Genomic DNA, 27,393 nt, shown 5'->3' with positions numbered 1-27,393 from the left:
TTGCGGGTAAGTATGAAACTTTTTTCTGGCACCACAATTGGGTGCAGTTTTTCCACCTGAATCCCGTGCAGCTGACAGGGCGGATGCACTGTGTACTTTTACGCAGCGTATCCGCCCTGTGTGGGCATACCCTGACAGGCAGCACAAAGGCACTCATACAGTCACGACGCAGCATTTTTTCTGCCAGTAACCTTTCCTTCAAGGTGCACCTGTGGCCACAAGGAATCTGCTAAAAAAAATACCTTTACATTGCAATATTATCATTTATTGTATGTGAATTTGCAGGTTTTCATCTTATGAATATATATGACGTTACACAATGCAGGCAGCCCGGTAGTCGGCGCAGCAGTCATTGTAGCTGCTGCATGAAGCGTTACAGTTACAAGGGAAACTCTTCCCACTTGCTCCACAGCGCCCCACACAGGAGGATAAATCGAACTCTGCGCAGTCACATACTCCATTAAGAGAGAGGCCTCCGTTTATTCCAGTATTAGAGCTGATGGCAAAACGCTGGCCACTGAATGATGCTGCAATGGAATAGGAAAGAAGCAATAAAAGCTTAAAACATCATTTATCTATAAATAATCCACAAAACTATTATAATAGATTATCCATGGAAAGCCTTATTGAAAAATATGATCTCAATACTAAAGGTGTTTTCCACGACTCAGGATAGGCCATTAATATTTGATTGGTGGTAGTCCGACATTTCTGCAGATCAGCTGAATGAAGGGGACGTGGCGCCACAGTCCTCTTTATTGTATACCTAGGTACAGTGCTGTAGGCAAGGCGTAATAGGCCCTAATACATGGCAGACCTGGGGGTCACCATACCTCCCAACTTTCAAGTATCGCAAAAAGGAACAATCGCGCTGTGGCAATTTTTTCCCTTTTAAGCCTTTAAATGCTCCAATAGCTGCTCTTATACAGTATAATGCCCCATAGCTGCCCCCATACAGTATAATGCCCCCATAGCTGCCCCCATACAGTATAATGCCCCATAGCTTCCCCATACAGTATAATGCTCCATAGCTACCCCATACAGCATAATGCCCCAATAGCTGCTCTTATACAGTATAATGCCCCATAGCTGCCCCCATACAGTATAATGCCCCCATAGCTGCCCCCATACAGTATAATGCTCCATAGCTACCCCATACAGCATAATGCCCCAATAGCTGCTCTTATACAGTATAATGCCCCATAGCTGCCCCCATACAGTATAATGCCCCCATAGCTGCCCCCATACAGTATAATGCCCCATAGCTTCCCCATACAGTATAATGCTCCATAGCTACCCCTATACAGTATAATGCCCCCATAGCTGCCCCCATACAGTATAATGCCCCATAGCTTCCCCATACAGTATAATGCCTCCATACAGGATAATGCCCCAATAGCTGCCCCATACAGTATAATGCCCCATAATCTGCACCATACAGTATAATGCCCCATAGCTACCCCATACAGCATAATGCCCCAATAGCTGCTCTTATACAGTATAATACCCTATAGCTGCCTCCATACAGTATAATGCCCCATAGCTACCCCATACAGCATAATGCCCCAATAGCTGCTCTTATACAGTATAATACCCTATAGCTGCCTCCATACAGTATAATGCCCCATAGCTACCCCATACAGCATAATGCCCCAATAGCTGCTCTTATACAGTATAATACCCTATAGCTGCCTCCATACAGTATAATGCCCCATAGCTTTTCCATACAGTATAATGCTCCGTAGCTACCCCATACAGCATAATGCCCCATAGCTGCCCCTATACAGTATAATGCCCCATAGCTACCCCATACAGCATAATGCCCCAATAGCTGCTCTTATACAGTATAATACCCTATAGCTGCCTCCATACAGTATAATGCCCCATAGCTACCCCATACAGCATAATGCCCCAATAGCTGCTCTTATACAGTATAATACCCTATAGCTGCCTCCATACAGTATAATGCCCCTTAGCTTTTCCATACAGTATAATGCTCCGTAGCTACCCCATACAGCATAATGCCCCAATAGCTGCTCTTATACAGTATAATGCCCCATAGCTGCCCCTATACAGTATAATGCCCCATAGCTTCCCCATACAGTATAATGCCCCCATAGCTGCCCCCATACAGTATAATGCCCCCATAGCTGCCCCCATACAGTATAATGCCCCATAGCTTTTCCATACAGTATAATGCTCCATAGCTACCCCATACAGCATAATGCTCCAATAGCTGCTCTTATACAGTATAATGCCCCATAGCTGCCCCTATACAGTATAATGCCCCATAGCTTCCCCATACAGTATAATGCCCCATAGATGCTCTTATACAGTATAATGCCCCATAGCTGCCCCCATACAGTATAATGCCCCATAGCTTCCCCATACAGTATAATGCCCCATAGCTACCCGTTACAGCATAATGCCCCAATAGCTGCTCTTATACAGTATAATGCCCCATAGCTGCCCCCATACAGTATAATGCCCCATAGCTTCCCCATACAGTATAATGCCCCATAGCTTCCCCATACAGTATAATGCCCCCATAGCTGCCCCCATACAGTATAATGCCCCATAGCTTCCCCATACAGTATAATGCCCCATAGATGCTCTTATACAGTATAATGCCCCATAGCTGCCCCCATACAGTATAATGCCCCATAGCTGCCCCCATACAGTATAATGCCCCATAGCTTCCCCATACAGTATAATGCCCCATAGCTACCCCATACAGCATAATGCCCCAATAGCTGCTCTTATACAGTATAATGCCCCATAGCTACCCCATACAACATAATGTCCCCATAGCTGCTGTTATACAGTATAATGCCCCATAGCTGCCCCCATACAGTATAATGCCATCATACAGTATAATGCCTCAATACCTGCCCACGTACAGTATAATGCCCCATGATCTGCACCATACAGTATAATGGAGGAGCCACTGACATCAAGAGCTTTCCCGGGCCTAGCGCTTAAAGTAGCGCTGTGCCCGGAGAGTCCTTTGTACTAATGCTGAAGCAGGGAGCTGATGATTCCCTGCTTCAGCATTGTCTTTAACTGTATCTGCGTCCTGTGGACGCAGATACAGTTGACACCGGGAGTCCGGGACATACCACCGGCCGCCCGGGACAACGGGACACTGCCCTAAATCCGGGACTGTCCCGCTGAATCCGGGACAGTTGGGAGGTATGGGGTCACTCTTAGGCCATGGCAACTGCTCGGGACCCCGCGATCACACTGCGGCGGTGTGATGGGCTTACAGAAGAAGTCGCAATCAGCAATATAGTGAAATTCAATGTATCCAGCATCCAATAATCCAAAAAGTCTGATAATCCGGCACTCATAGCAATACAAGATAATGTGGAATTTCACAAGACCAGAACTGTGTTCACATGTTGCAGTTGTATCACGTTTTTGACATTTTTCGGCAGTAAAAAAGACTAATTATGACAGTTCTCCTTTAAAAGACAAAGTTAGAATACCGTATTTCTGCTAACATTTTGTATTGGGCTTCCATCCTCAAGTTTTTTTGCTCTCAGTAGTTCATTTTTTATACTTTTCTATGACTGTCTGATAATCCAGAATATTTGATAATCTGGCATTTATAGGAGCATTCTACTATCAGTGCCAGAATATAGGCTGCTTTCCCATTATTGAGCATTTAAGGTGGTGTTACATAATAAAGCATTGCAGTACCATGTAAGAATAGAGATGATAGGAGTCGGCCAAATAGACCGTTATTTCGATAGAGCATGAGGAGATAAGCAGCTGGCAGATACCTATGGTGACGCTTATCTCTGAGGCAAATAAAAGGATCGGAGAGGGAAAAATCAACCCTGCCTCATTCCTGCTACATTTAGAGTATGTGGAGGGGGGTCTGCCTGGCTTCTCATGTCTCTACGAAGTAACATTTTAGAATTTTGTGGTCCCGGCTTATTTCTGTGATTGCTGTAGCTGATTTGATGGTATATTCATTTAACGTGATTATAAAGGATTTATTAAGTAAGCAAGTCCAGAACCAAACTTTTCATCATGTGAAAGGATCTATTATAATCAAACTGCAGTCATCCTTATGACGGGGACAGTACAAACTAGTGGAGACACTATAGGGTTATCAACAGTCAATGATAGAGCAGAGTGGTGGATAAGAGTTTTTCATAGCGACACTCTGAGGCTTTTCCAAGGGGTACTCCAGTTAGGACAGCCCTTTTAATATGGCAGATCCCCCAATAACAAGCTGATCAGAGGGGTCCCAGCAGTGGTTGGCAGGCAAAATGAATGATAGATGCAGGGCTGTATTTAAGAATGGGTTATGGGATCCTCAGTCTTTGCAGGACTCCTTTACAGCATTTCTGCTGAAATGAGCCACTAGGAGGAGCTGTCCACATTTTTATTTATATTGACTTTAATAAGCGCTTTATAAATCCGTATGCAGTGAGCTCCCCCTAGTGGTGGTTATAGGCAGAAAGACTTTTATAATTTAATGCCAGAATAAAAGGGATTTACAGCCAGATCTGCCCCTATATGTTATTAAATGATTTAGCACAGATTTTTGGATCTATTGAAATAAATATAACAAATGCCATAAACATTAATCATTTTACAACCCTAGACCCTAGGGGTACCCCTACTGTCCTCATGCATGGATTTTAATAGGTGCAGCACAATATATGATCATAACCTTTGGGGCACTTTGATTTTAATAATTTGAGTAGGGGGTAATTGACTTAGAACCACTAAGAAACACTGGTCTAGACCACCAGAGATATAGCCTTTAACCCCTTTACTACTGTAGACCACCAAAAGATTATATCACACACTCTACTGTCAGTTTTTTAAGTGGGCCACTATGGTGTTCATGTACATTTGTGTATGTGGTGCATATGCATAACCGTATCCATGGAACACCCCCTCCCATGACAAAATCCTTTGGATGATGTATCTATTTTGGGTAGAGTTACACTTTAACCCTCTAAATTCAATGTCATATATTAAAATAACAGTGAGGCATCAGGCTAAAGAAGAACATCTTCAATTTGCTTATCAGGTATTGTTTATTGGCAGCAAGATCATCTCTGAATTCCCATTCTATAGGCAGCTAAAGATTATACTTTACAAGACGCCTGATAATTCGCACAGCACTTATTACTGCTGCTACATGAAGCATTACAGTTACATGGGAAGCTACTAGCGTTGGCACCACAGCGCCCCACGCAGGATGTGAAATCCACCCCTATACAGTCGCAGACACCATTTAGGGACAGGCCTCCACTTATGCCAACACTGCTGCTGATCCCGAACTTCTGATCGTTGTACAAAGCTGAAAAGGAAGGGAACATAAGCAGAATGTAATATCCCATGCCAGCGGGTGGGGATCTTGTCCTAGAAATAACAGCCTGCCCTTTTCTACATACAGTCCGCAAATATAGTGCATAACGTAGCTCCCCCTGAATAGCCCCTGACCAGGGGTGATAACTTTTCACGCATTGTATGTATAGCAGCATATTCTTCTGATTGGCAGAAAGGCGCTGTAACACATCACCTTACTTGTAAATGAGTTGCGGAGCAGACAGGTGATCCCTCTCAGCCAATTGGGATGTGCGGTTTTATATACAGTGCAGGTTAAATTATGGCCCCACCAATCGGGAGATTAAATGCCAAATTATCATCATTTTTTCCGGATTATCAGACATCATCGAAAATTATATAAAATTGACTTGTAAATCAGAAGACTCTCATAATTGGTTATATCTGCTCAGTCTTTTGCTTCTGGGCTTGAAAGAGCTTAAATATCTAGCAGTTTTGTACCAGAAACAAGACCAGGACTATTAGGATTTCTGGACTATTAGACGCCAGATTGGAGGAATGTTACTGTTTATGGTATGTACTGGTGATCAGAGGTGGACATTGCCCTTTTGATTGAATGGTTAATGAGATTGTTCACAACACTAAACCTTGATGGCCCTCTTGTTAACCTGGACATCAACTCTTTAGGGGTGCCCTAACTGGTATCGGTGGACCTAAACACCACATCATTACATAGCCACCACCAGCTGCAAATGGCACCAAAAAAGATGCAATCCATACTTGTTAGAAGGGTCACTTTACAATAAGCAGATCACAAAGTTTCCCCCTGCTGGGACCCACAGCGATCAGTTGTTATCTGAGGGGGAAACTTGTTAGTAGGTGTTCAATTTCCCTGCAGCGCCACCACAGGGGAAATAAAGTATTACATAAAGTCCTTTAATATATATGGGTTGTGTGTGTTTTACATGAGCCAATTATCGGGCAAACGATCGTTCATAGAACGCTCACCACCGATAATTTTCTTGTATAAACAGGGCAGCGATCAGCAGATGAATGAGCAAACGCTGGTTCATCTGCTGGTCGTATCATTTTAAAAAAGTTAAATATTCTCGTTGTCGGCAGCACATCCCCTTGTGTAAATAGGGAGATGTGCTGCCGACATGATAATAATGTATGGGGACGAGCGATCGGAGTAACGACTGCTCGTCCCCATATTAGCTCCTTGTGAAAGAAGCAAACGAGCGCGTTGATCGGTGCCCTGTAAGATTACCTTAATGCAGGGCATGACAGGACAGGTCCTCCAGAGCAAGAGACGCTCTTTGTAACCACTCTTAATCTGGCCAAGAGATGAGAATCCTGAACAGGGGACCCCCTCTATTAACTTGGACTTCCCTAATAGTGTATATGAAAATGGGTTTTCTAAACTGGACAACCTGGTCCCATCATGCTTGTAACGCATTCTAATTCTTCCAATAACCCTATAATGATGTTAGGGTGCTGGATACATATGTGGCTCAGGTGATGTTGTAAGACCTATGTTGTCAATGGACATAATACCGAATAGTTTGAGGAACAGATGTGTTAATAATTATTGGATCTAGATGAAGGAGTACATATGGATTGTGACACCACTCTGTACAAGCCATGAGATAGTCCTAATCCAAAGGATAATTTATTTTGTTCAACACATTTTGGGACCCCAGGTAAATAAGACAAGTTGTGGGGCTTCCACGTGTAGTTTTGCTCTAAAACTTGAAGTGGACCATGTTGTAGTGCTATGCATGGAACGTCTGATCAGTGGATCCACCTCAATGTACTGGCAGATGCTTCCAGGTCAACTAAGGCAGGGTCAGAAAACATTGGCTTGGTCTGACATGACATACAGTAGAGGCCGGTACAGTGTGTACAGTCTGATAGGGACATAGGTAAAGTGTACACAGAATAATAAAACGGGCCCTCCTTGTGGTGTATTTTTACACAATCACGCCCTACATTCATAGTCGGTGCTTGTCTTTCCTTCTTTCCATTGGGGGCGTGAAGGACAAGGCTATCTTTGGCCTTGTTCCGTTCTCTTTTCTGGGGTCTCTGGGGCTTGGGAGGCCCGTGTAGATCTATACTGCCGCTGGGATAAGCTGAGACTAACCAGAGATAGACCCCTTGCATCTACTAGGCTGCAAAGCAGGGGGATGTAGGAAGGTTGGTATATTATAGCTAATGTCATGGTTATCTTTCTTATAAAGTTCGGAATATAAAGGTAGCACGCTGGTTGCCATCTTCACCTCCTCTGCAATATATTTCCTAATGGAGCCCTAAAGGTTTTATGATTGGTTACTCACAATCATTACGTAACTCCAGTTCCACAGGGTAGTGATCCGAGACGGCCTTAGCCTACAGCATAAACATAAAAAGTAGTGCAACCAATTTAGTAGATATTTCAGATGACATATCTAAGACTCTGTTCACATCTGTATCGCGGTTTCTGTTGAAAAACGGAAACCACAGCAAAGTGCTGGATTCGATGGACCTAATTGACAATGGGGTAGGTTGGGTTCCACTGTGGTGTCTGTTATTTTGATGAGAAGAATAACGCTGCGCTATTCTTCCTGTCAAATATGACGGAATCTGTGAAGGAGGCTCCTGATACAGATGTGAACATAGTCTTAAAAAAGCTAATTCTGATGTCATTCATTCAAAGCCTCACCTCTTCATATGTCAGATCATATGCTACATGGTAATTGAAAGCCTTTGAGGTGCCGGGAATGACCGCATTCTGAAAACGAACTCCGCTAACAACGAACCTGAAAACAAAAGATTCTTTGTAAGGAGAAGGAACGTGGCATCAAGACGTGATCTGTTCAAATTAATTTGAATAATGATTGTATTATGGTGAAACCCAAATGCTCCCATCATTGGTTCCGTACTGTGGATGTGAAAATAGATGCTATAAAACGTTTTGTCAGCTCCTTCTTTGCTATTAAACCAATATTAGCGCCGGGTAGAGGACATAAACTTATGTCGAGAACTAGCTGGGATTGAGATCACCCTCGGGCACTTAAGACCTTATTTGCATATGGGGAAAAAAAGTACTTTTTTGTGAAATGATAAGTCTAAGGCCTCATGCACACGACCGTGCTCGTAATTACGACTCGTAATTACGAGCACGGCCGGGCACGGCCGGCCACGGGCAGCCGGCCGCTCTTGCGAGCCGTGCTCCCATTATAAAGTATAGAAGAGGCTGGACGGCAGCACGGAGGGCTTAAGGGGAAGCCTCCATGACTGCCATAGGAGGGAAGGGAGCCAATAGGAGAAGAGGTAGTTGGGGAAAGGGAGGGGACGTATAGGGGAGGGGACGGGGGGAGTTGTCTGTTCCTCCCGCTGTTTTCGGCATTGAGCCGGAAGCAGCGGGAGGAACAACAGGTAGCAAACTGAGCTCCCACCCTCCCGCCCTAAAGTTAGGGGTTAGCTTGGGGATCGGGGTGGCTATGATTTGTTATTTGATTTATGATGTATAATTCCATAACTTGTGTTTCTCATTTTCTTTGGAGCAGGTTCGGATGTCATGGCAGCTGGCGGGGGGAGTCCTTGAGGTTGGTCAGTACAAAATGGTGGGGGGGTCGCATCGGGGGTATGCGTCCCCCAAAAAGGTATATCATTTGAAGACTTCATCGGGTGTTATCCCTTTGAAGTGGTCTTCTGGTGGTTGGAGCCATCTGCAGAGGTGAGCGGTGCCTCCGAGCTGGTTTACGGCTGGAGGTAAAGAGTTGGTGGTGGTTTGCAGATGGCTAACTTAAAGGAAATCCGGTTTTAAAATGGCTTCAAGGACTTCCCCTGCTCTGTTAAAGTATTAAAATATGTTTATGGTTAATTCTGATTCTGACCCATGTTGGGTCATGTGAATTAGAGGTGGAGTTATCCGAATGTTTCGGATTAAATTGCATTTAAATAATGTAAATAAATAAACGGCTGCTGTGGCCAATTCATATCCAACCTCGGTTGTCACGTGTCGTTATTGGGAGATGGGCAGGAGAAGGGGGTGAACAGGTTCATTAGGTAAAATATTGCATGACTCTACTTAGGCCAGTCAAGCAGCACGGCCCGTAAAATAAAAAAATAGAACATGTTCTATTTTTTTAACGGCACGGGCACCTTCCCGTGAGAAAACGGGAAGGTACCCGTGGCTAACAGAAGTCTATGGGCCCGTTATTGCGGGTCGTAATCACGACCCGCAATAACGGGTGTTTTTACGGTCGTGTGCATGAAGCCTAACAGAAGCACTAGAGGTGTATTTGTACATATGTCTCCTACCTGGTACTGGTATTGGTTTAATTACAAAAAAAGAAGCTGACAGACTCCCTTTAAAACCATTTTTATCGCTCCAATGTAACAAAAATAAAAAAATGAAGACTCTTTGCAAATAGTCCTGATTAAAAATATCCTACTATTTTGTGTATACAGCTCCTATTCCGACCTATGTGTCTCCATGGTTAAAGATTACAAGCAACCCCTGTGTAGTGTGAGGTACTGTCTTACTTACTCTTCTTGCTAACCTACAGATACTAGGACTGTCAGATGGGGGCAGAGAGATGAGACATGGCAACAACCACTACAGTGCACCCAGTGGGTGTCATATAAATGTAAGCCCTGCCTCCTGCGGCTCTGCCATTATGTCAGCCTGTCCTGAAGTTCTGGTAAGGTTTTACAACTGATTGACAAACCTTATATCCCTCACCTATCATATGGGCAGTGAGTGTTGGTGCTCACTGTAGTGTCTTCAGAATCTCCGATAAGCCACTGGAGACTGGCTTCCTGACGGAGTCGAATGCTCGGCCAATGGGAACTCTTCACATAATTACAGCCTGCATTGTAATCTCCCAAAATCAGGATGTCCTGGAGGAAAAACATAATCAAGACTCAGCATAGTGAACATCGTTGCTGAAAATTCCTTAGCTCTTGTCCTATCTCTGTGTGGTTGTCTTCCTATGCCATCCAGTTGTCGTGCTTACTTCTTCTTACAATTCAGTGAAGGAGGAGGCTAAGCTACAGAAGCCATTTTTAGCAGCTGTGAAGCAATACTTCTGTCACAGAGTCACCCGGGCTTTAAAAAAATTCATAGCTCCTGCTCTCCCCTCCCTCCTTTCCCCTCCCTTCTACTTTCTCTGTGACTCCTGAAGAAAGGCCTGTATTTGTAACCAACCTAAAAAAGCCTGGGTATAGGTTTTAAAATAAGGGCGCCAAGGGCCCCAGTAAGACTAAGTAAGCTTCTAATGCCTGATGCACTCAGTGTGGGAGATTTTAAACTAGTGTAAGAGAAAGTGGAGCAGTTGCCCATAGCAACCAAGTAGATTTCAGCTTTCGTTTCTCAGAGGTCCTATAGAAAATGAAGGCTGGAACCTAAGTGGCTGCTATAGGCAACTGCCCCAGTTTTTCCTTGCATCAGTTTTGATAAATCTCTCACAGTGTGTTTTATATTTAATTTTATTTTTTTCAAACTGCAGCAAGCACTATCTGTCATATATTTCTCTTTTAACATCATGTCGTTTTCAGGTCCAACGTGCTATGCCGATTGATTTCTTTATATATCTTTACAGCAACTGGAACCCAGTTTTTCTGATACAGAGCTCCAAATCTACTGGAGATTTAAATAATACAATTCGGTCTGCCTGTAGCCACCACAAGAGGGAGCTAAGAAATTAACTGTATACTGTCTTATTATTGAGTTCAATTAATAACCCCCAGACATATGACATAACAGCCAACACTTCACTATAAGGCTGGGTTCACACGAGCATGTTCGGTCCGTAATGGACGGAACGTATTTCGGCCGCAAGTTCCGGACCGAACACAGTGCAGGGAGCCGGGCTCCTAACATCATAGTTATGTACGATGCTAGGAGTCCCTGCTTCGCTGCAGGACAACTGTCCCGTACTGTAATCATATTTTCAGTACGGGACAGTAGTTCCACGGAGAGGCAGGGACTCCTAGTGTCGTACATAACTATGATGCTAGGAGCCCGGCTCCCTGCAGTGTGTTCGGTCTGGGACTTGCAGCCGAAATACGTTACGTCCATTACGGACCGAACATGCTCGTGTGAACCCAGCCTAAACGTATGTTCACACGGCTTATTTTTGGTCGTTTTTCAGGCCGAAAAAATGGGAGGCAGAACGCCTCCAAACATCTGCCCATTGATGGGAAAAACGGCGTTCTGTTCCGACAGGGCCGTTTTTTTACGTGGCCGTTTCGAAAAACGGCCGCGAAAAAGTGCATGTCACTTCTTGAGACGTTTTTGGAGCCGTTTTTCATTGACTCTATAGAAAAACAGCTCCAAAAACGCCCGTAAGAAACGCAGCGAAAAACGAGACTTTGAATAAAAAAACAGATGAAAATCAGGAGCTGTTTTCCCTTGAAAACAGCTCCGTATTTTCAGAAGTTTTTGATTTTGTGTGTGCACATACCCTGAGGCCTTGTTCACACAGAGTTTTTGAAGGCACATTCCCTTTGCCGCGTTTTTTGCGGCGTTATTTGGCTGGGGCCATTGAGCGCTGCAGGCAAAAAACGCAGCAAAAACCGCTTTCTCTGTCTCCCATGTCAATGGGAGGTCAGAGATGGAAACGCCTGAAGGGCATGACACTTTTTTTACCCGCAAAAGTTTTTTTCCACTCGCTAGAAAATAAGGCAGAAAAAAACCTCCAAAACGCCCAAAAAACTCAGTATGAACTTGGCCTAATAGTCAGGATCAGAGATAACTCCGATCCTGGCTGTTTAACCACTTAGAGGCAGTGGTCAATCATGATCCAAGCTGTTAGATACGGGGCAGCCCCCTCCGCCATCCCTTCGCCTCCCAACCACGCAATTGCATGGTCCTAATGGTTGACGTGGCAACCTCGGGGCAGCGCTGTAGAATGTAATGTAATCCTACAGCGCTGGCGGCTGTTCTGCATACGGGTGCCATGGAGATGAGCAGAACACTCTGCCTCCTAATGCAAAGTTATGATCCACCGGCAGCACGGACTATAGTCAGTCCACGCTCCAGATAGAAGCAGAAACGATAATACAAGTGATTTAGAAAAACGATTACTGTGCCCACTCCTACACTATAATCATATTTCTATATCATTTCAGTAGAACTGGAGGTAGGCTTCAACTATATAGCTATTCCTGGGATTTGGAGCTCTGTATCACAAAAACAGAGCTCCAACCACTATTAAGATATACTAAGAAATGAATCAGCACAGAATGTTGGACCTTTTTAGATTTAAAAAAAAACATAGTGTGAACATTCACTTTAAACCTTGCCCTTTAAGCCTTCTACGCCAATTTATATGCCAAATTTGGGGATAAAGCACAGCTGCTCTGCACAGGTCAGTAGGTCACCCTACCCGAGTACTAGAGGGGATACAAGAAACATTACACATAGTATTTACTGGAGGATCAGAGATAAAGAGCAGTCTCTCGAAATTAATAAAATGATCATGTCAAATGCAAAAACTTCCAGAAAGATTTACCCAGAATCCCACTCCCCCAGCTCGCTCCTTTGTGGCCCTGCACCCCTGAATAGAACAAAGTCATATTCTTCTTTTTATCTTCCCTTCCTCCTCGCAGAGATGGTTTATTGAATGTTTTTGACTGCAGAGCTATTATGTTCAATGTTACGTGTCTGTCACTGTCATTCACCCCCGTGCTGCTATAATGTCGAGAGTGTAGGAGCCTTATAAATAAAAGATAAGGCAATAATAAAGTGAGGAACCTCCAGAAGCAGACGTTGCTTGGCATCTTCCCACACGTCATAGAGACCATCCACCTCCCGCACTGCATAATCTGGGCTAGTGTGAATGGACACCAGGGCAAAGTCCTTCAACTCTAAGGGGGAAACAGGACAAAAAAAATGTTTTGTATAAAAAAAAACGGCATAAAGATACTATATAGCATTTATCTGTAGTGAAGAGTACCATAGAGACAGACCATGCGGCTGCAGGGGGCCCCTGGCGAGAGGGTCCAGTCCTGGTCAGCCCCATTGCTATTAGGTGGAAAGAAACTGTGCAGGACTCCTCTCTCCAGAACTGCATTGTTAGCAAGCAAGGGGTTGGGGAACCGACCGAAGGGTCATGGAAAAGGGGTGGAGGTGGTAACGAACACACCAGGTCCTTCTGTCCTGGCTGGCAAAACCCAGCACCATAATAAGAGGCCCAGTTTTAGATGGCGCTGCTGCTTGATAACAAACCCTTAGCAAAGGTAGATAGACTTGGATTTATTTGGTAGCAGATAACAAAGATCAATGCGTTTTGGGACCATGCCAGTCCCTTCCTCGGGCGTAATAAAACATCTATCGGTATAAATATTTGATATTTGAGACCAGTCTTTCTGCTGAATAGTGAGTGACACCAGAAGCAGATCTTGTGGAGTCACCTACATACTTCAGTGTGGGTTTGGAGGACCAAACTAGGATCTATTCATACCCCCCGCAAAATCATTCTTACCTGAGGTCCTGCATAGATCTTGCTGATTCTCCTGCCCTGCTTCCTCCTGATCATGATACCCTCAGTGCATGGAGTGGTATCATTACCCATTACTCTGTCCTCTGTATAAATAAATATTACTGAATCCAGCAGGTCAGGGGCAGACATATTGTATCTGCGGCCTGTGCAGCTGACCAGTTCACCAGAGGGTAAGGTGCCCTACTAACATCTTCATGTGTAAAGTAGGTCAGGTGATGGACTTGCCCATGGGAGGATTTTCCAATGGGCTGCCATTCTGACACGATCATTAGCATAAACGTGTTTTCTGCCTGACCTCCCTTGTTAAGGTGGCACTGCTGCCAATGAGAAAGAAGGACATGGCTGTCTCTGATCATAAAGAAGATAGTTCATGTGATACCAGGAATGGACTGAGGTAATAAATACTGGACGCCAGGAATTAGGCATTAGGACGCCAGGAATTAGGCACTAGGACACCATAGATTAGGCACTAGGACACCAGGAATTAGGCACTAGGACACAAGGAATTAGGCACTAGGACACCAGGAATTAGGCACTAGGACACCAGGAATTAGGCACTAGGACACCAGGAATTAGGCACTAGGATACCAGGAATTAGGCACTAGGACACCAGGAATTAGGCACTAGGACACCAGGAATTAGGCACTAAGATACCAGGAATTAGGCACTAGCACACCAGGAATTAGGCACTAGAATACCAGGAATTAGGTACTAGAATACCAGGAATTAGGCACTAGGACACCAGGAATTAGGCACTAGAATAACAGGAATTAGGCACTAGAATACCAGGAAATAGGCACTAGGACACCAGGAATTAGGCACTAGGACACCAGGAATTAGGCACTAGGACACCATGAATTAGGCACTAGGACACAAGGAATTAGGCACTAGGACACCAGAAATTAGGCACTAGGACAGCAGGAATTAGGCACTAGGACACCAGGAATTAGGCACTAGGACACCAGGAATTAGGCACTAGGACACCAGGAATTAGGCACTAAAATACCAGGAATTAGGCACTAGGACACCAGGAATTAGGCACTAAGATACCAGGAATTAGGCACTAGCACACCAGGAATTAGGCACTAGAATACCAGGAATTAGGCACTAGGACACCAGGAATTAGGCACTAGGATACCAGGAATTAGGCACTAGGATACCAGGAATTAGGCACTAGGACACCAGGAATTAGGCACTAAAATACCAGGAATTAGGCACTAGCACACCAGGAATTAGGCACTAGAATACCAGGAATTAGGCACTAGGATGCCAGGAATTAGGCACTAGGACACCAGGAATTAGGCACTAGGATACCAGGAATTAGGCACTAGGACACCAGGAATTAGGCACTAAGATACCAGGAATTAGGCACTAGGACACCAGGAATTAGGCACTAGGACACCAGGAATTAGGCACTAGGACATCAGGAATTAGGCACTAGGACATCAGGAATTAGGCACTTGGACACCAAGGATTTGGCACCAGGACATAAGGAATTAGGCACTAGGACGCCAGGAATTATGCACTAGGACGCCAGGAATTATGCACTAGGACACCAGGAGTTAGGCACTAGGACATCAGGAATTAGGCACTAGGACATCAGGAATTAGGCACTAGGACAGCAGGAGTTAGGCACTAGGACACCAGTGATTGGGCACTAGGACCCCAATGATTAGGCACTTGGACACCAGGAATTAGGCGCTAGAACACCAGGGCCTTGGGATCAAAACCACTTGACATCATGGACAAAGTCACAAAAATAATGGACAAACAGATAAATTGGCCCACCAGTAAGGGATGACATGAGGGCCTACCCACAGCAAGTCAACTCCTGGAGAGCAAGGGGGCTGCATACGGCTCTGCTATGCAAATGATGAGGTTTCTATGGTCCAGACGAAGCAGACCAGGAGAACCTTCAAGGGCCCCAGGTAAGAACCACAGATTTTTGAGAGTGGAAGATTAACACTAATTTAGGCAGAACTATTAATGCTCCCATAGTCCTAATCCCAATTTTCGTAGCAGTCATATGCAGTTGATGAAGAACAAAGCAACATTTACATAAGACGTTTTATAAGCCTGGAGAGATCTTGTCCATATTGTCCCATCTAGTCGGATAGTTTTATAGATGTATTACATTGGGCTTTTCATTATGTAAACCGTTATTAAGGAAGGAAATAATTGCTGATGGCTGCGCAACAATGTGTGAGGGTTTTCATAGATACAAAGTAATAAAACTAAGTAATAAAAATAGATGAGCATACATTATGTTCAACTTTTAACCTTTGTCACATTTCGTGAAGCCCCCACTTCCTTCCCACCCCTTGCGCTTGTTTGCTATAGTTCTTCATCACCATAAAATCCCATTATGCTGTCACAATCTTGCATTCACTATGTGGTGTGATTAAGCAGCGCTATTGTACAATTCCGGCTAATGTAATACAGATGTGGGCCCGTCTCTTATATTAAAGCCCCACCTTGTGGCCACTTCTAATGCTGCAGTGACAAGACGTATATATATATGACACAAAAATACTTGGCGCAGGACAAATATTTATGTATATAGTAATGTAATAGGAATGAGCAACTAGTATTATGCATTCATAAAGTCATACGGATGTGGGTCAGATGAATTCACTGCATGTCTATATAGTTCTCTAATATTTAAAGGAGTTCTCTTGGGGTTGGTACAGTAAATGAGGCTTGAATGGTGGCCCTCATAAAGATAACCATTTGAATGGTGGACATATAATACTAAATTTGCTCTGCAGGGTCCATACAGGGTAAGGCTATATTAAGATGAATGTCTGTGAAATTGCCGTGAAAAACAGTTTTTCTCGTCGGATTCGCACCCGTGCGGAACCCATTATCACAAATCCCTTATATACTAGTGTCTATTGAGGTATCCGTGAAAACAGACAAAAATAGGACATGTCCCTTTGGCGGGCCCTTCACACGATCTGTTAAAACAACGGCCATGTGAACAGCCCTATAGAAATACATGCGTCCGTGTGACGGCTGTTAAAAAAAAATGGTCGTCACACAGACTATTTATACATTCGTCTGAATAAACATTTAGTGTACGGCTAGCCTGAGCTTGCAGCGGTAATAACATCTGATCGAAAGGCCGGCTTCAATATAAAGTGTGTTGTTGTTTTTTTTTGTGGTAAATAATAATAACCCCCTTAAGTGGTAGATGCGCCTTTGGGATCAGGTGAGACTGGAACCTCAGCACCCCCCTTTCTAAGGGTTTTCCAAGCTTATAAAAGGAAATACAGAAAAGCACTTATATTTGAATGGTCACTAGATGATGCCTTCATAGCTCAGAAGTTGTTATTTTTCATTTTTATATCTGTACGGCACCTCTGTTTTAATGCTGCCAGGGCTTTCTTTGTAAAAGACTACAGTTCCCATGATTCCTCTCCCCTTTCACAGACATTGCCACTATTTACAGCTGTCCGCATGTCCCTCTATTACAAGGTTGTAAGGTAGTGCTTAAATTATTCACTGTCTATGGTGGTGCTATCGAGACACAGCTCTACTGTTCTGCTGCATTACTCTGCACTATCTGCTGCCCAGTATGTGAAACACGATCCCTCCAGAGACAGGGAAGGAGGGGTGAGAGCAGGGAGCTGTGGAGATAAGAGGCATGTGTGTGATGTCCTATACTACGGGGAGGTGGAGAGGGGAGAACACCAGGAGCATGGTCATGTGACTGCATGTTAAACTGGCTTAGGTTATGTGCACACGGTAGCAGGCTTTTACGTCTGAAAAGACAGACTGTTTTCAGGAGAAAACAGCTGCCTCGTTTCAGCCGTAATTCCTCCTCCTCGCATTTTGCGAGGCTTCTCTGACAGCCGTAAATTTTGAGCTGTGCTTCATTGACTTCAATGAAGAACGGCTCAAATTACGTCTGAAAGAAGTGTCCTGCATATAATGTATATAAGTGTCCTGCATATAATGTATATAAGTGTCCTGCATATAATGTATATAAGTGTCCTGCACTTCTTTTGACGAGGCTGTATTTTTACGCGTCTGACAGGTTGTCTGCACAGTACGTCGGCAAACCCATTCAAATGAATGGGCAGATGTTTGCCGACGTATTGTAGCCCTATTTTCAGACGTAAAACGAGGCATAATACGCCTCGTTTACGTCTGAAAATAGGTTGTGTGAACCCAGCCTTACAGAGACATTTCAGCTACAGACAGCACATTCATAAGTGACTTATCTTACTGCAGTTACACCATCTGCACACAAATTGTAAAGACCGAATTGCCCCTTTTAACTACAGCAGTGTTATCAGTGCTGGGAACATGCGTGAAAGGAAATGTGATTCCCGCAACTGCTCCTAAGTACTGACCAAGTTGCTCCCACTCATAAAGTTAAATTCATGGTGTAGCTATATATTGTTATGTATGGTACAGCTCTGGTAGGCTCTAGTGGTACGAACTAGATATAAGTCTATGTCTCGATGAATTATTTATCTATAAGAGGGCAGGATAGTAGAAGATATTGCAGACAATGAATACAGGCACAGGACCTGTACAGCGGCACAAGGAGTCCCACGGTTTTATATCACGTAGTTGTAAGCATCCTGTAAGGCCCTCTATGGTGCCTCCGTGTGGTACCGTATTCTCCCCTAGACGCAAAGTTTCTAGTAAAGAATACCTCATATGCAATGAAACATGCCACGCAGATGGGCCCATAGCAGTCTGTGTTTACATGGGTTTCCTCTGGGTTCACTAGTTTCCTCCCACACTACAAAAACATACTGAGTTTAATTGTCTTTCTATGATATTGGCCCTAGTGTGCACGTTGGAGAAAGGAAAATTATATTCTAATCCTATGGGGAACAGGGACCAATGTGATTGATCACAATCTATGTAATGTGGTAATGCTATATGAGCAATGAGACATCAATAAATCTATAGCATAATACAGTTATGCATAGCTATTTATGATGTGTGTATTCTCTCCATTACCGTTACAGTATACCTGTCGTTACTGACGAAAATCGGGCAACAAATGGTTCGCGGATGAAGACATCCGTGCCGCAGTTTTCACAGCCATCGTCGTAGTGATACCACTCTGTTGGCTTCAGGATGTCCTCTCTGTAGAGTTAAAAATAAGACAAGGGTGAACCATAGCTCATTAACCCGCTCCATCTGGCTTGTGGTTTATAATGGGCTGACGCAGTCTGCTTTTCACTTTCGGGCATTTTTCATATCTATCATGGTCCGAGACGCTGCCGAGACAGGTGTTCAGATCTCCCAACCCTGAAGAAATCGGTCCTGACTGATGCTGTCAAGTGTAAATGCACTCAGCAAAATCCAGGCTGACTAATTAAGGTGCTCATTTTCTTAATTTAGGTTACACATCTTACGTGCAGTCTGTCTCAGGTCTATAGACAGGTGGTGCACAAGGAGAAACTCCCCCTCCCACCACCGGGGGTCTACTAAATAACTACAGTGCAAAACTGATGAAATGCAGTTACTGAGACAAAGTATATGAATATATAACCACATCCATAGTTACTTACCTGTATACATATACATATTTCTCCCGATATGTGCTCCGACCAAGGTGGTCAGATATCAGCACATTGTAGTTTAGACCTGTGGCCCTGTGATAAGAGAGATAGAGAACGTGATTTAAGGTACATTCAATGCAAAAACTGATACACTGTGTTATGACTAGTGCAGGGCCTGAGGAGGCGGGGCATGATAAGGCGGGGCATGACACAGGGTTTGAAATCTCTGTGCCGTGCACCGCCCCTTCACGGTGTATCAGCTTTGCTTGGAGTGTTCCTTTAAATAACTGGGTGTTACAATAGAGGAAAGAGCTTGTGTTCTAACAGGAAACCGCGGTAAAGGCTTGTTCACACGTAACGGAATTGCTACAGAAAACTTCTGCAGCAATTCCGTTGAAAGTAGCAGACTTTCCGCTGCGGCAAAAACACACTTTTTAATGTGTTTTTTTAAATGCAGAAAATGGTGCGGATTTTGCTATGTTTTTCACAATGCTGAAAAACGCAGCAATTCAGTCCACTTTCCGCAGCAGGAATTGACATGCTGCGGTCCGAAAAATACGTACCGCAGGTCAAATTCTGCTCAGAATTTTTATGCAGCGTGTGGATGAGATTTGTTAACTCTCACCCACTTTGCTGCTACTGTATTCTGCTGCGTATTTTCTGTCCGCAATTCCAGACGGAAAATACGCACCAATTCCGCTACGTGTGGACAAGCCCTAAGAAGGTCTGTAACCGCCAGTAACAAGGCTGGTCAACAATTTATAAATGTAACATTTACAGGAAATTACACGTATGTGAATGTCTCTGGATATTCTCAAAATTGGAGATATGTGACATAAAGTAGCGATAACATAGCCAGATACTTTTTCAGTAATCCCATTGAAGAAAATTAAAATCAGTCTCTCACCAGTCTGAAACAGCTAATGATAGCGAAAAATAAAAGGCGTTCAGATGTAGGACATGCTGGGAGTTGTAGTTGTGCAATAATTATCCATATGGTAGCAGAGGACTAATCTAATATAGATCACATAGTTTTACTCACGCGTTTAGCTCCTGGACGAGTCTTATAATAGCTGTGTCGTCTTTACTCATGACCTCCTGAACACCGATAAGTTCATATCTACTAAGGATCTGTAATAATGAGAGAAGAAAAACAAAACTTTTTTTTTTTATTAGGTTTAAATACGGTAGGTTTTCTACTGTAGCATAACATTGTAATGAACTGTCCTCTATATAATTCAAAGAAACATCTTGTCTTCATGTGTTCATCGTGTGGCCTTCATAGTCCGTTGGCTGAACGCCCAGGCATAAAGTGCAACTATTTCTCCCCCATGAGAACAAATCACTAACAACTGCCCATTATATGCCAGTCTCCAGGTGTTACCTGATGTCAGCATTTTAATGAAGAATTATAATTATGGATTTCAAATATTCTTATGGTCTGCTATTGGCTGAATAAGAATTATTGTCACATTGCCTCTGATTGGTTAACCTCAAGTCTACACCCCTTTTGAATGATAGTATTGTAATTGAGTTTGGAAATAAACCCCCAGAGGAGTATATTGAGCATACCAGCAGCGTCTGTGTGTTTTTTTTTCTCCTCTCTCGATATATATCGGTATGAAATAGCCTGATTAAGATGCTGGATAAAGTGCCTGGCGTGAGTGTCTGTTGGAACACTCGTCTAAATTTAATTCTAATATATTTTGAGCCATTGACTTCCACGACAGGGTTGTCAAGTCCTAAGAAATGTATGGCCTATCCTTAGGATAGGCCATCGATATCTGATCGGTGGAGGTCCGACTTCCGGCACCTCCGCCGATCAGCTGTTTTGTAGGGGCCGCAGTGCTCGTACGAGGATAGGCCATCAATTTTGTAACACTGGAAACCCCCTTTCAGGACTGAATCCATTTTGGCCTCCTGGACCACAGTTTTATGGCTTTTTTTAAAAAAAAATTGCGTCGCTGCCTTTCAAGAGCCAAAACTCTTTTATTTTTCCATAAATATAGCCATATGTGAGTTTCTTTTTTGTGGGGCAAGTCGTATTTTTTAATAGAACCATTTTGTGGTACATATAGTTTATTGATTAAATATAATTTTTTGGGGGGCATGAACTTTATCATACAGGTTGTTACAGCGATATCATATACAGAATGTGTTTTGTTTTTTCACACTTTTGCAAGATTAAACCACCTTTTTATGTTTATGAACACTTTTTTTTTTTTTAATAAACTTTATTTCATTTATTTTTTAGTCCCTCTAGAGGCTTCCGAATGCCATCATATGATTGTTTCTATAATACTTTGGTATACTCAATATATCAAAATATTATTGCCTGCCAGTGTAACTAAAAGGCAATCTATTAGGCTGTGCCTTCATTGTGAGGCTCTGATGAGTTGCCATGGCATCTGGGGGCCTTGACAAAGGCACTCTGATCTACCATGGAAACTCATTGGTGCACCGCATTCGTTTTACAGGGCACCAATGGGTGACAGAGGGAGTCCCCCATCCTTCTGTCTAACCACCTAATTGCCGCGGTCAGCATGCTGGCCGCACCATATAATGGGTTAAACGGCTGGGATTGGAGGTAACTCCGATCCCAGCTGTTGCAACAGGATGTCTGCTGTATATGGGAGCTGTGTCAGCGCCATCCAATAGACGTAACTGTGTGCACATTTGGGGGAAGGCACCGCAAAAATGGAAGCACAGTTACGTCCAGATGCGAGAAAAAAATAAAAAGGTTTTTGTTTCTAGGGGGGAAAAAACAGACCTATTTTTCTAATCTAATTCTAACTCTTTCAAGTGCTGTACATAACATAGAGAAAGAGACCATGCGGCTGCTCTGGGGCCCTTTGAGTGAGGGGACACAGCCCTAATTGGTTTAATCCCCGATGCTTTGGATGGCAAGAACCTGTGTGCAGGTCTCCCCTCTCCATAGGTCCCGCACAGTTAGCAAATAACGGGGTAGGGAATTACCCCAAGGATCATGGAAGGGGCTTAAAGAGTGACAATACCCATCGACCTGTCAGATATGACATTTTTGTAAATGAGCTATAGAAAGTGTATATCTGATGGAAAATACAAATCTTTACCTGGATCAAGCGGCTTAGCACAACGGGGTTGTCAACCTTAGAAATTCCAAACCTCTCGATGTTAAAGGAAGCGATTTTAAGAGTAAAACTGGCCTGTAGAAAGCACGCTGCCAGCGCCACCAGGAACACGGACTTCATTTTTCCTGCGTACAAGGAAAGAAAATTTTATTTTTAATGCAATGAGCCATAGTCAAATGTAAGTGTAGGTATTACCAGTTATCTAGGAGTTCTCGGAGTGTAAGAATGCAGCGGCGGATGCCAGGTATATAGGGTTACAGGAGAGACAAGCTAAGCAACACGGACCGGACTCAAATAGGAAACTACAATTTGCATCATGGTCGTCTCACTGCTGGGACCCCCTGAAATCAGCTGTAATTGTTGTCAGGTGAACTGCAATGTAAATGCCCACTGCAGGGCACAGTAATTACAGTACTACAGGGCACCCATCCTTGTAGTGGATGTCTGTGGTCTTTCAGAGATGGGCGATCAGATCAGCGGAACTTCCTCCTTAAAGAGTTTTTTTTTTAAAGGTGTTGTGTGGTCCGTGCTTAAATATTCTGTTGGGGCATTCTGCGGAGAGTCTCGGGACCTCCATAAAATAACCATAGTGGACAAAGCTACAAAAAACATCACTGTCTGGAGGACCCGGGACTTCCAAACATTACGTGAACAGTCCATTCATTACAATTGACAAATGTAATGCTTCAATTCTCCTGTGGTGGCACTGCAGGAAAATTGAACACTTGCTGTCAGGTTCCAGATGATCAGTGGAAGTCACAGCATCAAGACACCCAGTTTATTTTCAGGGCACAGCTCTAACGATCGTTCAAAGTGGACAACCCCTTTAAGTATTGTATAATGGCAAGCAATGCAACTTTCATTCTCAGCTTGTTGTCAGTGAAGAGAACCATTCTTTCTTACATCCAGAGAATGAATATCCATCTTTGTTTGTTCTGTAACAAGCCGTGAACCTTTTGGACATGATCAGGACAGGTTTTCAAATTATGGGTGTAAATAGGAATGTTTCCATTCACTGACCGCAATCAGAGATATTGAAAATAGGGAGAAATTAAAGTACAAAATATATTAGAAAGTTGCATAACTTCAATGAAATAGCATTACACAAAACTGGAAAACCCCAAGGGGCTGTCAATAGCAAATAACTCTTTGTCTGCTGAACATATCACATCACAAGTAACACATTGTAGAAGTATTTTCTATATGTTTTTATATAAAGCGACTGTCCAACTAAGAAACTCCTCATAGCGCCAATCTGTGACACTCAGAGGTTGTCACCTCCATTCATGCATACAGAAGTTCGTAAATAGGTTCCTGAGGCAAAGCATCATGGTCCTATATTCGAGACCCTGAAAAGAAATTTAGGAGGTGATATTTTTAATAACTGCCCTCAATGCTACATGGGTTTGGTATATGTACAGTATATGCAGCAAGGGCCGGATTATAAGGAGGGCACAAAGGGCATGTGCCCCAGTGCCTCCACTACTTTGGGGACCTAGGGGGCCTCCACCAATCACCCTATCTATCTCATTATACTCTGCACACCTTTGGGACCTCCACCTCTTCCAAAACGGGACCTTTGAAGGCTGTTCCTCAATTTTATCCAGCTAAAAAGAGGTGGAAAGGTGGCACTCTTTTTGAAATCCAGTCCATGTGTGCGGGTGTTGGACACCGTGGCTACAGAGAGTGTTTAAGAGGGTCACTGGCTCCATAACTCCCATTGACTTCAGTGGAGAGGGCCACGTGCAACCACCTCTCCAATATGGGACTGCTATAAAGTGTTAGGTCAAGGGCATAGCTACAGTGGATGCAGAGGTACCAGTCGAACCCAGGCCCTGGTGCCACATGCGAAGACACCAATATTATTTTAAGTTATTCTTTTGGGGTTGGTGGTCCAGGTTCCAGAGGTAGGATGGGGACCACCATTATATCTTTTGCCCAGGGACCTCCACAAACCCTAATCCATCCCTGTATGCAGCATATATTGTGTGTAAAATAAATAAAGGTTCATTAACTCATTATATGTCCTATTTTCATGGGGTGTAGCAAATTTATTGAATACAATATGGCAGACGGAGCGATCTGTAAAAAAGTCTTTGAAAAACACTTTACCTGCTCCACTGAGATCCTACCTGGATACGTGTTGCTGGACAATGAAATCCAGAGAAATGGCAGCGACTACGCATTGCATATTTTTATCGGTGCCTTATATATACTATACCGACTGTGAGAAAAAAAAGGCAGAGTCCCACCTGACGCGCTTTCCTTCTTCTATTTGATCTCTGTAAACAAACATATCAATCAATATGTTGGAGGTCATACGTGTTTTTAGACATTAAACCTGTAGACCTATAATTAAAATAGATGTGAATGATCAGAGTTAGAACTGAAACCGCACTAGAAAGCAGATTTCTAGGGTCACGTGACTGCGTGATATCTCGCGATATATATGGTGATTCATCTTCTAGAACAAAAACATCCGCAATCCAAATTTCCTCTAATTTCGGGTTGTCCTTATTGCAGCACCCAGGTTGATCACGGGGGTTCCCATCAGTAAATGTTCGCTGTGAATGAAGGGGCAAACAGACCATTTGGGCATAAGGGCAGTGCCTGAAAGCACATGGCCAAAGAGGGCCTAAAGTCACTTGGTCATTTGGAGTATTCTCTAAAATTTTACTATAGGGCATTTTATTAATCCATATAAAGTTTGTCTTGGCTATAGTAGTTGGTAAGATCTTTAATGCCTGGGGAACCAGATCACTCACGAGCGCTGCGGCCCCTTTAAAACAGCTGATCGGCGGGGGTTTTTGGGAGTCTTACCCCAATCAATGAGATATTGATGGTAATATCTTAGAACAGGAAAACCCCTTTACAGACCTTTCATTGGACAGTGGCAATTCTGCATCGCTCTTGTTCTGGCTAAGTATTGGGGCCAATAAAGGTTGATACCAATCTGAGAACCCCACCACTCTATTACCCTTAAAATGCCCATTAGCTAAAATAGACAACCCCTTTAAATGTTTAACCCTATGTAATAATGAAGTACATTATCCAGGAAATTTATATTCCCATATCAGCCGGAAACTTTTGGGCGTCGGGCGTACAAAAATTGACTTCTTAAGTCAGACCTTCATGGTTTTGGTCATTTAAGGCTATGTTCACACGACCTCTTTTCAGATGTAATGGAGGCGTTTTACGCCTCGAATTACGCCTGAAAAGACGGCCCCAATACGTCGGCAAAAATCTGCCCATTGCTTGCAATGGGTCTTACGATGTTCTGTGCAGACGAGCTGTCATTTTACGCGTCGCTGTTAATATACGGCGCGTAAAAAATGACGGCTCGTCAAAAGAAGCGTGGGACGTTTTTGGAGAAACGCGAGTTGCTCAAAAAACGTCTGAAAATCAGGAGCTGTATTTTCAGAATTTTTTTTGTTAAGCGTGTGAACATACCCTAACTGAGCAGTGGAGCCATGGACTGACACTGTGCCGGGTGGATGTAAGGAATTGTATATCTGGAGCCCCCATAATGAAAGGCCTAAAAATGTTCAGATGGTTGCCTAGCAACAGCGTCCACTAGTGATACTCAGGAGTCGGGAGTTCCAGTGGTGTCACTCAGTATAGAGAAGTACTGGTATTGCGTATACATATACCCCACCAGCACCTGTGCCCCGGTACTGTATGGTAAAGTTTTAATTTATTTAAAGTGTAGCTAAACGTTTGACAAACTTCTGACATGTAAGGCTATGTTCACACTGAGTTTTTTGACGCAGAAACCGCGCCGCAAAACTCGTCAAAAACGGCCCGAAAATGCCTCCCATTTCAATGGGAGGCGGAGGCGTCTTTTTCCCACGAGCGGTAAAACCGTCTTGCGGGAGAAAGAAGCGACATGCCCTATCTTCGGACGTTTACACCTCTGACCTCCCATTGACTTCAATGGGAGGCAGAGAAAGCATATTTCGCTGCGTTTTATGCCTGCGGTGCTCAATGGCCGTGGACGAAAAACGCAGCGAAAATCGGCGTGCAGGGAGAGGAAAATCTGCCTCAAACTTCCAAACGGAACTTTGAGGCAGAAATTCCGCCTGCAAAAAACTCTGTGAGCCTTATAGTGACATGTCAGAAGTTTATATTGGTGGGGGTCCGAGCACTGAGACCCCCACCAATAGCTAGAACGAAGCATCTGATGCGCTCGCGTGAGCGCTCAGCCGCTTTGTGTCTGTTCGGCTTTTTCCGTAAATCCAATGTATCGGAGTACGGGCTCATAGACTTTCTATTGAGTTCGTACACCAATACATGTATTTCCGGAAAAAGATGAACAGACATGAAGCGGCTGAGCGCTCACGCGAGCGCATCAGATGCTTCGTTCTAGCGATTGGTGGGGGTCTCAGTGCTCGGACCCCCACCAATCCAAACTTCTGACATGTCACTACGACACAGCAGAAGTTTGTCAAACGTTTAGCTACATTTTAAGCTTAAAAAAGAAAATTACAAAATATTCTAATATATATATCCGTTAAGATGTATATTCACATGGCCATATTGCCTGGTCACTGCCGCGGCCTACAGCGACTGGACACCATTTGTGAACCACATTTTACACTGGTTATACCGGATTACCCAGGAGACCCCTGAAGAAAGGGGAGATATCCCAGGACACTACCCTGGAACTGATTAGTAAGGAGGACGTATTATTATTTTTTGTTTATTTTTCACATTGGATGGCGCTGTTTATGGGGGGCACTCTGACAATGTTTATGGGGTACTCTGACCCTCATATCGAGGAGTAGCCAGATTTAGAGGGGGAAACTTTATGTGCTCCCTGACACTTATTCTTGAAAGTTTGAACTTTGCTTTAAACCTATGTAAAAATGTGTTAAAATCACATGAATCCTTTGATACTGTAATCTGCTCCACATATCAGACCACCGTGACTGCCTGAAAACAGACAGCACG

General features: G+C 43.7%; 1 protein-coding gene across 4 annotated transcripts; it reads right to left on the bottom strand.

The window, feature by feature from the left end:
• Positions 1-277: 277 nt before the first annotated feature.
• Positions 278-27,393, bottom strand: LOC142658610 (deoxyribonuclease-1-like). Of its 4 annotated transcripts, none has more exons than XM_075834189.1 (11): positions 27,324-27,393; positions 24,576-24,725; positions 22,426-22,568; positions 20,376-20,464; positions 19,343-19,426; positions 18,799-18,914; positions 13,058-13,170; positions 10,043-10,200; positions 8,015-8,111; positions 7,650-7,701; positions 5,062-5,326 (listed from the first exon to the last, which is right to left on the bottom strand). In XM_075834189.1, the coding sequence occupies exons 3-11, from the start codon at positions 22,561-22,563 to the stop codon at positions 5,112-5,114; spliced, it is 1,062 nt and encodes a 353-aa protein (XP_075690304.1). In that variant the 5' UTR covers positions 22,564-22,568; positions 24,576-24,725; positions 27,324-27,393; the 3' UTR covers positions 5,062-5,111. The 4 variants fall into 4 exon arrangements, with proteins under 4 accessions (XP_075690307.1, XP_075690304.1, XP_075690306.1 ...); XM_075834191.1 differs by having other exon boundaries at positions 24,696-24,725; positions 27,324-27,388; XM_075834192.1 differs by lacking the exons at positions 5,062-5,326; positions 27,324-27,393 and adding an exon at positions 278-527 and having other exon boundaries at positions 24,576-25,299.

Source organism: Rhinoderma darwinii, chromosome 8 (assembly GCF_050947455.1).
Source record: "Rhinoderma darwinii isolate aRhiDar2 chromosome 8, aRhiDar2.hap1, whole genome shotgun sequence".
Lineage (NCBI taxonomy): Eukaryota > Metazoa > Chordata > Amphibia > Anura > Rhinodermatidae > Rhinoderma > Rhinoderma darwinii.
Note: the sequence above shows the minus strand (reverse complement) of the source record. Positions and strands in the feature narration are given on the sequence as shown.